The following is a 16,782-nucleotide window of genomic DNA, read 5'->3' on the forward strand; positions in this document are numbered from 1 at the left end:
GATCCTAGGCTCAGCTCCACTTCCCTATCCGCTCCCCATAACCCTTCGCTCCCTTAGCGCTTAAAAACCTTTCTATCTCCACCTTAAATATATTCACTGACCCAGCCTCCACAGCTCACTGGGGCAGAGAATTCCACAGATTTACAACCCTCTGAGAGAAGAAATTCCTCCTCATCTCAGTTCTAAATGTGCGATCCCTTATTCTGAAACAATGTCCCCTAGTTCTGGATTCCTTCATGAGGGGAAACATACTCTCTGCATCTACCTTGACGAGCCCCCTCAGTATCTTCTGATCACCTCTCATCCTTCTAAACTCCAATGAGTGTAGGCCCAACTCCTTCATCTCCAGAATCAACCTAGTGAGCCGCCTTTGAACTGCCTCCAATGTAAGTAGATCCCTCTTTAAATAAAGTGACTAAAACTGTACACAGTACTCTAGGTGTGGCCTCACCAATACCCTGTGCAGTTGTAGTAGGACTTCCCTTCTTTTATACTCCATCCCCCTTGCAATAAAGGCCAATATTCCATTTGCCTTCCTGATTACTTGCTGTACCTGCATACTAACTTTTTGTGTTTCATGCGCAAGGACCCCAGGTCCCTCTGTACTACAGCATTTTGTAATTTCTCTCCATTTAAATAATTTTGTTTTTTTATTTTTCCTGACAAAGTGGATAACCTTACACTTTCCCACATTATACTCCATCTGCCAAATCACCCCAGAATCCAGGAAATTTTGTTAGATTACAACCAATGCATTCACTATTTCTGCAGCCACTTCTCTTAAGACCCTGGGATGTAAGGCATCAGGTCCAGGGGACTTGTCTGCCTTTAGTCCAATTATTTTATCTAGTACTACTTCATTAGTGATAGTGATTGTATTAAGTTCCTCCCTACCTACAGCCCCTTGATTATCCACTATTGGGATGTTTTTAGTGTCTTCTACCATGAAGGCCGATACAAAATAGTTGTTCAATGTCTGCCATTTCCCTGTTCTCCACACGTGTTTTAGTTAAGTTTGCATTTAAGCTTTTGGACTGAATTTTTTTTATTTTATTGAAGTAGTGGGTGGTGTTAAACATGTTAAAAGTTTTTTCAAAGTGTGCAGGGAAAGCTGCTGGATACTTGCAAGGCCTCGGATGGTAAAGTAAGCCCTCTGCAAAGACTGAAAATGCAGGAAATACTCAGCAGGTCAGGCAACATCCGTGGAGAGAGAGAGTTCATGTCTTAGGTCGAGATGCTGCTTGACCTACTGAGAATTTCCAGCATTTTATGATTTCATTTCAAATCTCCAGTATCTGCTCACAGAGGGAAGAGGAGGAAACTGGAGAGGTGGAAGCGGGAGAGGAGAAAGCGGGAGGAAGGATGCAACCCAGACAGCCCCTTTCTGGCCGAGATTTTCTTTTTCCAATTTCTGGGATGGAATCATCCGCCTGCGCTACCAGTGACAACAACCCTTATTCCCCTTTCAACATTTGTCTGACACCTTACCTTCTCTCTGTTACTGACCATCACAGCATCCTTTGGGCCACAGTGTTGAAATAAAAGCCACCACAAAGCAAACTTTTCAATCCATCTTTATATATCGATCCATCCAGTAGGGCATCAAGAAATCAACTCATCACCCTTGTGCATTCCCTTAGTGACTGTCTTGTGTGTGCCTTTGCCGATCTGACTGATGTCACCAAGTGCTCCCCCAGTGGCTGCAGCATGGCTGGTGGAAGGATGCTGACTTTCAGTGGGGGACACTGCAAATGGCCTTGCTGGTGCACCTTGAGGAGCTGGGAGCGTGACGTCGAGTGATGGTGTTTCATCTTCTTCCTCCTCTTCTTGGTCAACCACGAGCTGGGAAGGCTGCATTTCTTGGGTGTTGTAAATGAGGAAGGCACAAGGCTGGAGTTGTGGTGAAGGAAGGGCAGGAAAGCAAGATGTGTATGTGAGAAGGAGGGCAACGTATGAGGCTACCAGCATTGTGTATCTTTTCAGCTCCGCTACTGGCCAAGGACTCAGCCAGGCCCCTGCCAAGAATGGCGAGCACCGTCTTCTCCAAGTGGGGGGGGGGATGAGGTGAAGCTAGGAATAGGAGGTGTGCCTCGCATTTGGTGGGGGAGTCATGCATTGAGCTAATGGTGCAGTTGGTAGGAGACGGCTTTTGAGCTGACCTTAACCACTGGTCTGAGGTCATGACGCTTCTTTGGCACTAGAGCCAGGTTGTGGGGGCCAACATGGCCTCCGTGATCTGGTCCAACATCCTTCCTTCTGGAGGGCCTCCTGGCCCTTGTGGGCAGAGTGTTGTGTATCTGTAAAGCATGCATTCCCATGTTCTGCCACCAGGGAGCTCATACCCTGAAGTCCCAAGGGATCCCAGCATCCCTTGGGAACACTGTATATAAGCCGGCCCCCAAGGCCTGTTCCTCACTCGAGTGTCTTATTAAAGACTGAGGTCACTGTTACTTTAACCTTCCTGTGTGCAGCCTCATCTGTGTTAGGAACACAATACAGAGGGCCTCTCTTGCAGTGTATGTGGATATCTGAACGGAATATATGGAATTAAGGACAGTAAAGTAAACGGGATATATGAAAATGTATAAGCCATGGAAGAATAGCTGGGAGAATGTCAGATTGCAAATAGTGCAACATCAGCATAGCTAACAGTCTTTCTCAAGGTTTCAAGTCACTAATCCTGCCAATAACATCTAATTGTAACATGAATAATCACACCACTAGATTGGAACATTTAGAGGCAATGCTTGAGCTTTCAAGAAAAACATCTCATATAGATTGACTAATGAGTGGCTGAGTTAGACTGTCAATCCATTTGTATTTTGTTATCTGATTTCAAAACTGTATAACTGTTAACGCTTTACGATGTAACTTCACCTATCCGTAGGGAGTGTGTACGCTCTATCCAGAGAGTATATCTTCTGTCTGATAGGTCTTACTGGCCGGTAATAAAGACTGCTTTGTTCAAAGCACAAGAGGTATTCGACTCAGTAATTTTACTGAACCAGATTGAGGTAAAAGAATCCAGGAATTTACATTTGGTGTCAGAAGTGGGATCTCAACGGACGACTGCCGAAAACTTGCGAATTAAGAGCCAGACTAGCCTTGGACAAGACGAGGGGAAAGTGGCCACTGGAGTGAGTATGATTTCAATACTGCTCCAGTTTCCCCCGGTTTCAAAAGTCTGAGGAAAGTTTAGCCACTCGCTGGTTCTCGGGTAGTGTCTGAACGAGATCCAGGACAATCTGGTGAATACCTTTCAAACTTAGATAGGGATAGAGATAGGGAAATTGCGCGATGACACAAACCAAGCGGCGACTTGGAAAGATAGTTAGAGCTAGATAGGGATGGATGATCAATCATGGATCCAAAAATAAATAGGAAAGAAAAGAGACTCTTGTGAATGTCTGTTTAAATGAGAAATGCTTCTGTGATTTTTACTGTAAAAAAAAGCCGGGGAGTTGTGGTTTGTTTTATCTCAAACAGAATGAAAGTTTGTTTTAACCCTTCGTAGTGTTGTCCTGTATGTGGGAAGTTTAAGAGTGTGAACCTTATTGAATTACGTATATTCGGATGATAAGTTACGGAGCCAGGAAATGCACAAAGGATAGGTTTGTTAAAAAAAACGAAAAAAATTACATGGTCCCGGTGGTTAAAAAAAAGAAAAACTTGTTGAAAGAAAACATCTAGAGAAGGCACAGCAAAACAACTGAGATGGATTCAAAAGGATTTAAAAAAAAAATAATTATATTAAATAACACGACCTTGAGGCTGGAACAATTGAGATAACGAAAAGCAGTCCACAGCCTACGTGCCAGACTTCTCTCTAGTCATGGAAAAAAAAGTTACACTGAACTCCAGAGTCTGGATACCGCAGCTTCCTATCGAAAAGAGGTAACATAGCAATGGGCAGCTTAATGAGCAAAACATAAATGGTTCTAATATATAGTGCAGAAATTGCATGGCTTCACTGTGGCTGTGCTATCGTGAGCATCTTGCACTGAATTGGGACTACAATGTTGTAACCCTTTTTCTGATGCGCTCACATCTACCTTGACTCCTCGACAGCAGAGGAGCTTCATTATTTCTGCTCTATATATTTTAATTGGTACTGCTTTACCCTTACAAAAGCTCAAGAGGATTCATGTTTCCAGGTCCAGTTGCTTATTTAATTTGTCAGATTGGATGTGTGCTGTGTATAATAATCCGAGACAGTCAGTTCGGAGTGGGTGGTAATGCTAATTTAGTGGGTTTCTTTGAGGAGATGACAGACCTTTTAGATAGGGAAGAGACAGTGGATGCTATCTATCTGGATTTCAGGAAGGCATTTGATACTGTTGTACGTAATAGGCTACTACATAAGTTCCAAGCCCATGGGATAGATGGGAATGTATTAATAAAGTGGTTTGGCAAAAGGTTGATTGGTAGATTAGTGGTGATGCATGGGCTGGTATCTGATTGGCATTCAGCTACCAGTGGAGAGCCACAAGGTTCAGAATTGGGGCCGTAGTTATTTGTAATTTTTATAAATGATTTAGAGGAAGGAATTGTGCCCAAATGATGAACATCAATGCACACAAATTCAGAAGGATCTTGACAAGCTTGATCAGTGGACGGAGAAATGGAAAATGCAGGGAAATATATGGTTGTGCGTTTTGGCAGCGAGATGGTTGATGTGGACTATATGCTAAATGGCAATGTATTTGAGGTATTGGAGCAGGAGAGAGATCCTGAAGTGTTTGTGAACAGGTCAACCCGGGGCAGGGGTACAGCAAGGCAGAGCACTCCAGGCCCACAAGGAAACCTGTGTTAAATTTAAATAAACTTATCTCTTCTGGCTCCTGTTCCTGGCAGGTGAAGCCTGGCGGGGAAGCCACCACCGCAACCTATCTCTAGCTTCAGGCTAAAATGGCAAAACACCAACGGGTGTCCACGCCACCTGCAATAGCTGACTTATGCTGCCCATTCTTGACTAAGGCAAGACGTTTGTTGTGTATTTATAACATAAGTATACTCCCTGTACACTCAATGCAGTTACACAAAACTACTGGATGTACCTTCACACTGTATACACTATGCTTGTACCAGAGGGTGCAACTGGTGGAGACCTAGGGGTCACCTGTACACGACAGGTAACCAGGTATAAAAGGGAGCTCACCATGCTGTACCCTCACTCATGAGCTGCAATAAATGGCCTAAAGTCACCACAGTTCAAGTACAATACCTTGCCTTGTGGAGTCATTACTAAACACAATAACGTTAATGCCTAGTTTGCCAGCACAGCCCAGTTCATTACATCTGATGCGGTAGCAAGACTGAGCAGGCCATCCATTTTGAACAGATCAACAGAACATATAAGCAATGTTCCCTCTTAATTTTTTTTGTACTGAGCGGGCCACAAACTCCTTTGAATGCAACCTTTTCGTTTGTGGGCAAATTTTACAACAATGACAGGAACAGTAACCATTTAAAAGCCTATATACAGTGATGCCATATTACCACCCCACCATCTCCAATCACGAGACAATCAGACAAGGTTCTATACACGTTGACCATAACTTCTCTGCTTTTGAATTCTATTCGTCTAGAAATGAACCACAGAACTTTTATGGCTTTTTAAACCTGCGTTGATACTTTAAATGATTTGTGAATCTATACTCCTAGATCCCTTTGCATCTCTACCTCATTTAGACTCTTATTTTCCAAGGAGTAGGTAGCCTCCTTATTCCTCCAAACAAAAGGCACCACATCTCAGACTTAACTATTTTTAAATTAATTTGTCATTTACATGCCCATTCTGCAAGTTTGTTTATGGTAGAATTAATTAAAAGTTTTTAGTTCGTCATGTATAAACTCTATTTTTTTTTTAAATAGTCAGAAATGACTGGGATATAAAAGAACTGCATAATAATGCGCTAACACTTCAAAAACGTCACTCAGTTACATGGTTATACATCGACAAACATTCCAAAAGCCCAGGGTGAGCTGAAAGAGGCATATCTATTCGTGCAATTAGTATTAATTTTAAAGTTTTCAGCATATTAGTTCATCACTCATGTCACTATAGCAATGGCTGCACAAGCAGCGGCTTTCCTATGACGCTTACATGCTGTACGTCCACATAAGTATTAAAATATTAATCACACTGCAACCAGGCAACCAACAAATATAAAGTGCTGTAGTTCTTTAGTTGGCAGTATTAAAAAGAAAACAAAAACAGGTATCCGTATTTTCAACTTCAATCACTTCCATTAATAAACGTTGTCTTCTTGAACCAGCACACCCACCATGTAATATGTCAGAAATGCAGCACTTAAAGTGCAAAAAAACACACACAATTTGCGACACCAATTAAAAACAAAAATCAGGAAAAGCTAGGATTTAACAGAAATAAACATTCATCTTTCTTCCTGGACAGGAGAACCAATCAGACCGACTTGGAAATGTTTACTAATATAGTGACATAAAGATATTAACTTATGAATTTTACTTCTAATGTTTTTTTCTCAAACATTCTCCACAATATTAATCTCTGCTCTGATCATGAAAAGTGTCAAATTGTTTCAGGTACTTCGCAATTAAATAGCAGGAAACAAACCTCATTGTACTCTCAATTTTTTTAATCTCCTATTTCAAACATTTATACCAAATTGAAATTGTACATTATCAGTTTAATCAAAGTATTCTCTGTGTCTTTCTCAATAAACAAATAGTGGTTTCTTCAAAATAAAGTAGTCTCCTGCAATTTTTATACATCATTACATAACTCTTGTTTCTATTAACACTCCACTAAATGTTTAAGAGGAAATCTATAATTACATTATTACTGGGACTTGTTAGAACTATAGAACAAATAAAATAAAATGATGTGTGTTTTTCCCCCTTTTGTGGTTCTCTTCCTAAATGTCTTAATATATATTTTTTCAGTCGATAAAAAGTATTATGTAACTCCCACAAATCCCCCCTACCCTCTCCTTCCTCAACAGCACGGTTGCTTGTTTGTGTAAAGCTACTCACTTCACTCGATCACTCCAAATCAAATACTGAGAAATTTCAATTCTAAAATGTTTAAAGCATTTCAGAATCTCTTCAAAAGCTTTTAGACTTCAAGACCTGGTTAAAACTTGTTTAGATCAGGGGAAAATTGCTTTTTACTTGTTTCTTTCAAAATCATATTTAAAGCTTTGACAGAAAAAGTGTTTAACACATTTTTTGTGAAAAGTTCATTAAAAGTCTTTAAATTCTTTCAAGTCTCGTTGCAGCTTTGACAGAAGAAGTTGCGCCAAATTTCTGTTTCCCTCTTCGTCATTTAACATACAACAAAAAAAAACTCGAATTCCAAACGGAGCTCAAATAAGAAAGTGAAAAGTGGTTAAACTCCCCAATCCTAAGAGACGGTTAGGTTAACTATCCCCAGCCTGGGCGATGATTTGGGGTCAGTTTTGTAGAAGTTGTTTCCTCTTTTTCTGCTGCCATTCCCTCCGTCTCTCAGACTCTTGAGATATAAATAGGGGCACAAACTTTCCCCCTCTCTCACAACATAATTTAAATAACCCTGATAAACTCTTTCAAAAAAGGGGTTAACACCTGTCAAAATTTAGCTGGCATTTACAGCGGGAAATTCAACATCACTTACCCGTATTTTTTTCTGGTTTTAAAAAAATGCTCCGATTTATAAAAGTGAAAAAAATCATATTTTTGTTTCACCGGGGGCCTAAAAATTGTTTGCTTTAGCCTCCTTCCAGCGTCCATTGTACTTGTGCTGCTCCCACTAATGTTGTTCGAAATTGAGGCCGCCGCTCAGTCCCCGGGATCGGACGACACGCGTCTCCACAGAAAAAAGTACTGCCAGAACCCCGAGATAATACTCGCCGGGTTCCAGGGCTCTGTACGTTAGCAAATGCTGTTCCAATTCAAATTGGCTGAGGTCACAAATGATTCTAAGAGAGTATGCCTGGGCCAGGGTATTGGGCCCCTCCCTCCGCGGCTTTTGAATTTCAGATTGCTGTGCAGCCGCGCACCTCACAGGGAACAATGCCTACAACCCTCCGCGATCTCTGCGCTCCTCCAATTTGGCCTTCTTGCGCATTCCCAATTTTAATTACTCCACCATTGACCGCCGTGCCTTCAGCTACCCATACTCACTCTACCATCCAATATAAGAGGCAATCTTTGTTGTTCCCAGGCAGTTTGAATTCTTCAACAGACAGATGTGCTATTGGGTTGGCCTGTCGAAAGTGAGGTGCCCCAACATTTCTAAAAATACAAACCGGACTCCAGAATTCTGATTTTCAAAAGTAAGCAACAATTTTCCTCGCTTTTTAATGTTAAGGTTTTAATACCTTTCATCAGCAACAACACTAAAACCATAAATCCACCCCTGGTGCAATATTGGACTTAGTAAAAAGTAGTTAATAAAAGTAAAAGAAAGAAAAACTTGCATTTATATTGCGCCTTTCACGACCACCAGACATCTCAAAGCGCTTTACAGACAATGAAGTATTTTTGGAGTGGAGTCACTGCTGTAATTAAAGTTAAACTTCTGTTTCTTCCCTCTGCTAAAATGCTTCATTGTCTCACCTAATGAGTGAAAGCCTGATCTACAAACCCATCTGTAGTAGGATCATTTTATTTTAAAAAGCGGATTCACGTACAACTCAAAATTCGCACAAACTCGTTTCTCATTTCCTCTCCTAAAACATGTCACGGCCATTTGTCAGCAACAAAGTACTTTCTTACTCACCTGTTGCAGGTAAAACTCAGCAACTCACTCACCTGTCTAGGTTTAATAAGAAGATGCGGTACACGTGGTATTTACTGATCTCTCCCACCGATTTGAAGGCTTGGTCCAGCACCATAGCAGTGGCCGGATGCACTAAGCTGACCCGCTCTGATTTACCCCGTGGTGAGCGTGGAGTTTCTGCAACACAGGCCCTGGAACCGTGGTGCCAAAGGAGAAGGAGGGACACACTGCCCTCATCACCATGGGAACCGGTTGAGCAGTTTTGGGGCCAGGGATCTCCAAGGTGAACGATGTGAAAGAATAAGTTGATCCGGCATGGGTGGTTTCAAACCTGCGCAGTAAGTTAGGATTCCAATCTAACAACTTTACCACTAGGCCACCACAGCTGCTGGGAGCTGGCTGAGCTCGGCTCCTCTACAACTTCTGCCTGCAGCACTCAGAACTTTCCAGAGGGTGACACATCCAACACGTCACCTAGTCCCTCATCATGTAGCCGCGGCCCCAACTCTCTTGTTGATTTTCAATTCGGTTCGGCTCTGAGGTCGCAAGACTCGCAAACGATTCTCTATCTGGATTCCAAGGCTGTCCAAGCCTTCAGATCGGTGGGAGAGATGAGTAAATACCACATGTACTGCATCTTCTTATTGAACATAGACAGATGAGGGAGTTGCCGAATTTTACCTGCAACCTACAGGGACGGGAGTCTGCCCATCAATGCCCAGTCGACTGGGAGCTGCCATGATTCTTTCATCTTTTGATTGCCCAGTGGCCCTACACTCCTTCAGAATCAAGGGCAAGGCACTGGTTGGCTTCTTGGAGACAAGGGATATCCAATCTAATTAGGAAATACTCAGCAGATCAGGCAGCATCTGTGGAGAGAGAAACAGAGTTAACGTTTTAGGTCTATGACTTTTCATCAGAATCTGTTCTGACGAAAAGTCACAGACCTGAAACAGAAACTTTGTTTTTCTCTCTCCACAGATGCTGCCTGACTTGCTGAGTATTTCCAGAATTTTCTGTGTTTATTTCAGATTTCCAGCTTCCGCAGTATTTTGCTTTTTGTTCCATTATCATAGCTGCTAAAATCATCAAGAAAGATCACCACCGAACTGGAGAAAGGCTACAATGAGGGTCATATCCCGACTTGAATTACATGAACAGGCCATTGACATGCTGAAAGTTAGATTCGGGTGCCTAGATAGGTCTGGGACTCTCTTGTATGCTCTCAATATTGTCCTCCTGTGTCCTCCACAGGCCTGGAAATCGAGATTCCTGAGGAGGACTGAAAAGCTGAACTCCCTGAGATAGAGGAACCTGGACATGAGGACACAGCAGGGTCACAAACTAATGGAGAGACTTTCAACATTGTAGGTTAAATCTACAACACATCATAACACTCCATCATGTGACTATGGAGTTCCTAATCAGACCCTGGAGCACATCATTGAGTACTGCCCTCAGGAAATGTGCAGGCAGCCTACAAGATATCCACACTGTTACACCGGAAGCTTTGACCTGGATATTCAACTTGGATATTAATGTTTTGTTTGATTTGCTTTGCTACTACCATACGAAAGAAGACGACTCCATTCATCATTGGACCGTAATCGAACTTTTGATTACAAAGTCCAAAAAAACACACTTTTTTTGTTCCACTGCAATTTTAAATTTCCAACAAAACAAACGTGAACATCATCAACATATTACAAACAACAAAAAAGTTTATGGGATTTCACAACTGTAAAGCCACTTAATTTTATCACCCTGCGCTCCTCTCGTGCCCTTTCCAGTCTTCCTTTGTCCTATTGGAGCCATGTAATCACATTCTCACATTACAACAGTGACAACACTCCAAAAGTACTTCATTGGCTGTAAAGCGCTTTGAGACGTCTGGTGGTCATGAAAGGCGCTATATAAATGCAAGTCTTTCTTTCTTGCATGCTGGTTCTGCTTCAAGAGCAGTCCAGCTTTAAATCCTGCAGCTGCACCAGAACAACTTGTGCTACCAACTCCTGAATTTTTCATGACTCCTATTGCTGGTGAGACTTGCACCTTTTTCCCTACTAGCAATATTATAATTAGCTGAACCTGGATTTCCAATGGGGTCAGCGTTGGGGCCAATGTGGGAAGAAGTCCTGCCCCACTGTACTTCTGGCACTGGATTGTGGGACTTAGAATTTCGGGGTCTCTTATTAGCTCTGATGACTTTCTTTTGTGCACCATAACGTATGAAATGCCCTCCCTTTTCCTCACCTGAAGTTTCCCTCGGCTGTGGTGGACAGAACCCTTGATATTATTTATACCCGTTTCCCATGTCTCTGCTCTCGGCCTTCTCACGACAATAATAGAAACTCCCCATGAACTTTCTATCCCATCAGCCTCTGCATTCGTTAGATAATTTTCCATAATTTGCAACATGATCCCACCACCAACCACATCTTTCACTCTCCATTTAACATAGAAAATAGGTGCAGGAGTAGGCCATTCGGCCCTTCGAGCCTGCACCACCATTCAATATGATCATGGCTGATCATGCAACTTCAGTACGCCATTCCTGCTTTCTCTCCATACCCCTTGATCCCTTTTGAATATATCTAACTAACTGGCCTCAACAACTTTCTGTGGTAGAGAATTCCACAGTTCACAATTCTCTTGAGTGAAGAAGTTTCTCCTCATCTCGGTCCCAAATGGCTTACCCCTTATCCTTAGACTGTGACCCCTGGTTATGAACTTCCCCAACATTGGGAACATTCTTCCTTCCCCCCCTCCCCCACCCCTTCCCCCCCCTCCCCCACCCCTTCCCCCCCCTCCCCCACCCCTTCCCCCCCCTCCCCCACCCCTTCCTCCCCCTCCCCTCCCCTTCCTCCCCCTCCCCTCCCCTTCCTCCCCCTCCCCTCCCCTTCCTCCCCCTCCCCTTCCTCCCCCTCCCCTTCCTCCCCCTCCCCTTCCTCCCCCAACCCTTCCTCCCCTCCCCCACCCCTTCCTCCCCTCCCCCTCCCTCTCCCCCTCCCCCCTCCCTCCCCTCCCCCCCCTCTCCCCTCCCCCTCCCCCCTCACTCCCCTCCCCATTCCTGCTTTCTCTCCATACCCCTTGATCCCTTTTGAATATATCTAACTAACTGGCCTCAACAACTTTCTGTGGTAGAGAATTCCACAGTTCACAATTCTCTTGAGTGAAGAAGTTTCTCCTCATCTCGGTCCCAAATGGCTTACCCCTTATCCTTAGACTGTGACCCCTGGTTATGAACTTCCCCAACATTGGGAACATTCTTCCTGCCAACTTTCAATAACTGATGTATCATAACACCCAGGTCTCGTTGCACCTCCCCTTTTCCGAATCTGTCACCATTCAGATAATATTCTGCCTTCCTGTTTTTGCCACCAAAGTGTATAACCTCACATTTACCTACATTATACAGCACCTGCCATGCATTTGCCCACTCACCTAACCTGTCCAAGTCATCCTGCAGCTTCTTACCATCCTCCTCACAGCTCACACTGCCACCCAGCTTAGTGTCATCTGCAAACTTGGAGATATTACACTCAATTGCTTCATCCAAGTCATTAATGTAAAATAGCTGGGGTCCCAGCACTGAACCTTGCAGTACCCCACTAGTCACTGTCTGCCATTCTAAAAAGGACCCGTTTATTCCTACTCTTTGCTTCCTGTCTGCCAACCAGTTCTCTATCCACATTATCCCCAATACCGTGTGCTTTAATTTTGCATACTAATCTCTTGTGTGGGGCCTTGTCAAAAGCCTTTTGAAAGTCTAAATACACCACATCCACTGGTTCTCCCTTGTCCACTCTACTAGTTACATCCTCAAAAAATTCTCGAAGATTTGTCAAGCATGATTTCCCTTTCATAAATCCATGCTGACTTGGACCGATCCTGTCACTGCTTTCCAAATGCGTTGCTATTTCATCTTTAATAATTGATTCCAACATTTTCCCCACTACCGATGTCAGGCTAACCGGTCTATAATTCCCTATTTTCTCTCTCCCTCCTTTTTTTTTTTAAAAAGTGGGGTTACATTAGCTACCGTCCAATCCATAGGAACTGGGACCATTCAGCCCCAGAATAGCCTGTTCATTCTTCCACCACCTCAATTTCCAGCTGCCCTTTCATTAGCACTTTACCATGCAACTGTACAAAATGTAACACCCATCAATTTATCCCTTCCCACACCATTGTCCAAGGCCCCAACCACCTCTATTGTGTGAAACAGCAATTTACATGTACGTCCTCCAATCAAGTATCCCATGTTCACTGTCAATGGTGCAGTCTCCTCTACATGGTTATAAACACAAAATATTTGGCATACTGTTTCTCTTTTTAGATGCTGGTGGACCTGTCCTGCTTACTCTGGTTTTATTTTGATTTCCTGCGTTTGCAATTTTGACTTTATTTGTTTTCTTATATGCATCTTTCCCCTGCCTTTTCAATGCCTCATTTAGCTACTTTCACTCCCTTTTTATTCTTTTAATGGGTTTTTATTGTTTCCCTAACGTAAACTTTATATATCATCCACCAGTTCTTGGCTCTTTCCACCTTTTCATGTGCTGTCACTTAGTCTATAGGGCTGGATTTTCCTCCAGTGTGGGTTTGCTTGCAGTGAAGGGTCAGAGTGCAACTTCCATCCGCTGCTACAGCCAATGCTGTGATGCCGACCTGTTTTCCTGAGCCATGGCTTGTCTTGCACATAGGACAGGTACCCAGAGGCAGCTCTGTCACCAAGATGGAGCCTGCCGCAGTAAAGGAGCAAAAAGTCGATGATGCTGCAGTGGGACATTTACTACATCACCAAAAGGAACATGATGCACAGTTAAAGGGGAAAAACAGCCACAAGAATTTAAAAAAAAAACCTTTAACAAGACTTCTCATAAGCTGACTCTAAAAAGAGGTAAGAGAATACTTAAGTGAAGGAGGGGAGCCCATCACGAGGCACTCCACCTCTGGCTGTTAATTAAATGGGTCAGGGTTGGCAAGCATTACGTATTAAGGCTGATGTCCCTGCAGTGGGGGAGGAATTTATTGCTGTAATTTAGAGGTGACGATGCGGCAGTAGGCTGCCACTTCCCTTTTGTCTCACGATTTTGGGTGGTTTACGAAGGAAAATCCAGCCCATTAACTCCTCTTCGTGATAGGAGTCAGCATTCTTGATATTTGACTTTTACCTGTTCTTTCAGGCCTTCCCTTTGGTTTGTTCACACCTATTAAAGAATTTTATTATCACCCAGTCTCCAGTTCTGATAAAAGGTATACGTCTGAAATGTTCATCTGTTTTTTCTCTTTATAAATTCTGCTGGAGCTGCTGTATATTTCTAGCATGTTCTGTTTTCCTTAATAAATCTTTCTTATTTAGAAAACTCTAGCAAAACACCGAAGGGTAGAAATTGCCCCCTGACCGAAACGGGGCGCATGCACCCCGTTTCAATGGTTTTTAATCGCAGCTTTGATTGAGGTTGCCTCGAGTGAAATTCCGCTCTTTGTTGTTGTTTTTTATTCGGATCCGGAAGTCGCTCTTAATGGGAGCAGTGATACACGAGAGGGACAGATAGGAGGCGATGGCAACACGAGGGGCGGAAGTTGGGGGGTGGGTAGTGCGGAATGACCGCCGCGATGACGTCATCACAGTGCGCGTCACCACGGCTCTCCCTTTCACTTAAAGGGGAGAGCCTTTGCGACTTTAAAACTTCGGTCCACTGGGCTACCAGGGAGGGTTTCGGCCAGGGGCCAGGCACCCAAGAGTGGGTGCCAGGCTGCCTGTTGGCGGTCTGGCCAAACCCGAGGACATAATGGTCAGGCCGACTTGGTAGTCAGCTGACAAAAAAAACCATGGCGGCGGCGGCAGTGCATCCTCTCCTTTAAGGGAAGCCGCACCGCCGTTGCAGAAGGCCAAGCCTCACTGGACCACCGGGAAAAAACAGGTTTTGGCACCACCGGGCGGGCCGAAGATTTTCCGAGGGGAATGTCGCCATCAGGGTGGGTAGATTGCCGGTGCACACGGTGATGACGTATTTAAGACGGATCGGGGCAGCAGCGGAGCGGTAGGAGGGGGATCGGGGCACTGCCAGGAATCCTCGGAAGGGCAATTGGGCTATCAGCGGCCATTCCACGAAAAGTCGGCAGCCACTTCACTCAGCAGCATGGCCGCTGATTTACGGTGATAACAGGCCTTAAGGAGAGGGGCAATTTCGGCCCCCAAGACACCAAAAGCTTTTTCTGTGAAAGCAAGTGACCATATCTACTTCCAGTGTCTCCAGAAAAAGAACTGAGGACCTGCATCAAGTTGAGACCATGATGTTGCAAAATTGAAGATGACCTGACACAAGTCACATAATTTTCTTAAAGGGATAACCTTCTGAAGTAATCTCCCCCCGCCCAACCTCAGCACTGAGTGATAGAGGTAATTCAGATTCTTATATGGAGGTCAAACAAATTGATAGATTACTCATCCTTTAAAAGAAAATAATTACTTAAGGCTGAGGAAAATAAAGGACAGGAACAGGGCTCCCTTAAGGGCTCAGAGGTAAAATTTCCCTCTCTCAGCCGACTTGGCTTTAAATTCGATCTCCAGTTAGCTGGTTCCAATGCCAATTGCCAAGGGTTCAATGGCATTGCTACAATTGGTTTCAGTGTTCTTCAGGTGTACAAGGGAAAACCAGTCAGGGTTACCCCTCCTAATTACAACACAGTGACCCCTACTATCAAGTGCTTTTATGTATGGATGTTTTGTGAAATGAGCTCAGCTTTAATGGCTCCCACATTTGAAATGATTGCTGACACTCACTGCCTAAATTCACCTTTGAAAAATGGTCAATTCGGCACCTGTGGAATTGTGGACTAATATTGGAGTCAATGCCTTCAGAAAGGGAGGGGGAGGAGGCAAATATCAAAGGGGAAAACAAGACTTACTTCAGTTATATAACTTTCATTAAATATTACATCATATTATTTTAACATATATAGCAATAACAGTCTGATTAAGTAGATTGAGCTGGTTGCTGTTGAGTGACTTGAAAGTTTTCAAAGAATTATGAGTTAACTATTTTAGATTGCTTTCAGAATTTGAACCTCAAACAAACACTGATGTTCTGTTTCCAGAATGCTGCCATCTGGGGTTGTTTATTTGCCTTCGGAACAGCAAACTACCCAGTTTAAGCTGAGGGTGCTAAAGTCAAGAAGTCTGCACCCTGGGAAGAAGGGTAAACAGAAAAATAATGGCACACTCGGCACACACATTTAAATTTATGATATGCATGCAGTCTCATTTCATAAAATTGAAATAAGTGGTTAACTTTGGAACCATTTCTGAAGTAGCTTTGTTTAAATAAAATTGCTTTCCTCACACATCTGGAGGTTTCAGATGTTAGTGCTACAGAACAGCTATATACTTGATTAATTTGAAGACTATTGGCTATGAGGTGTACAAACAATTGTTTAAACAACTATCTTTTTTTAAATCAAAGTGAATATTAACAGACCTTTTAACTCTGTACTATTAAACAATCAAGTTTCAAATAGAAACAGAAACAGTGAAGCAAAACAGACTCACCAATGTCCAAAGTAAAATCCAGTAAAAGGTATTCATATGAAATATCAGTCTTTGTTTCCACTTGCGGTCTCTTCAGAGTAGAAAATATTTTGCCAGGGCTACTATCATCAGGCTCTTCCAGCTTTCGTAACCCACAACCCATGGCAGGATCTGCAAGTAGTCAGATTCAAGAGGTACTCATGAGTTCTGTGACTCTGATTTCAACAAAGGGCAGTTATAATTTCTGTTATGCCTTCTGGCCGCCATAAATTCTAGTTAGTTAAAAGTGAAACTGGGCCCCTGAACTCAAAAAACAGGAGAACTGTTCCTCTACATATGCTTTTAAAACCATATGTCACTTATTTGCGTTTTTTCTGCAATTGAAGCATAAACCCTGTATACATGCAGTTAAAAGTTAGCTGCAACCATTAATGCTGCACACATACAGCTCCACTTATCACAGCCTTTCATGCCACGTCAGTCTGCACTAAGGCCCTTAATA

The 16,782-nt window shown here is 43.2% G+C and overlaps 1 protein-coding gene across 17 annotated transcripts in view; it reads right to left on the minus strand.

Moving 5' to 3' along the window:
• rftn2 (raftlin family member 2) overlaps positions 1-16,782 on the minus strand; it is a 452,549-nt gene that overhangs the window by 142,765 nt on the left and 293,002 nt on the right. For 5 of the 17 annotated variants that reach the window (XM_070875925.1, XM_070875924.1, XM_070875926.1 and 2 more), the window contains exon 2: positions 16,302-16,451. The exons of 1 other annotated variant lie outside the window; for it this stretch is intronic. In XM_070875925.1, coding sequence (XP_070732026.1) covers positions 16,302-16,443 — 142 coding nt within the window. In that variant the 5' untranslated portion in view covers positions 16,444-16,451. Of the gene's footprint in view, positions 1-7,636; positions 8,007-8,775; positions 9,358-16,301; positions 16,452-16,782 lie in introns of those variants that run through there. 11 more of the 17 variants (XM_070875940.1, XM_070875934.1, XM_070875938.1 and 8 more) reach the window with 5 other exon arrangements.

The sequence above is a fragment of the Pristiophorus japonicus genome, chromosome 3 (genome assembly GCF_044704955.1).
Source record: "Pristiophorus japonicus isolate sPriJap1 chromosome 3, sPriJap1.hap1, whole genome shotgun sequence".
Lineage (NCBI taxonomy): Eukaryota > Metazoa > Chordata > Chondrichthyes > Pristiophoridae > Pristiophorus > Pristiophorus japonicus.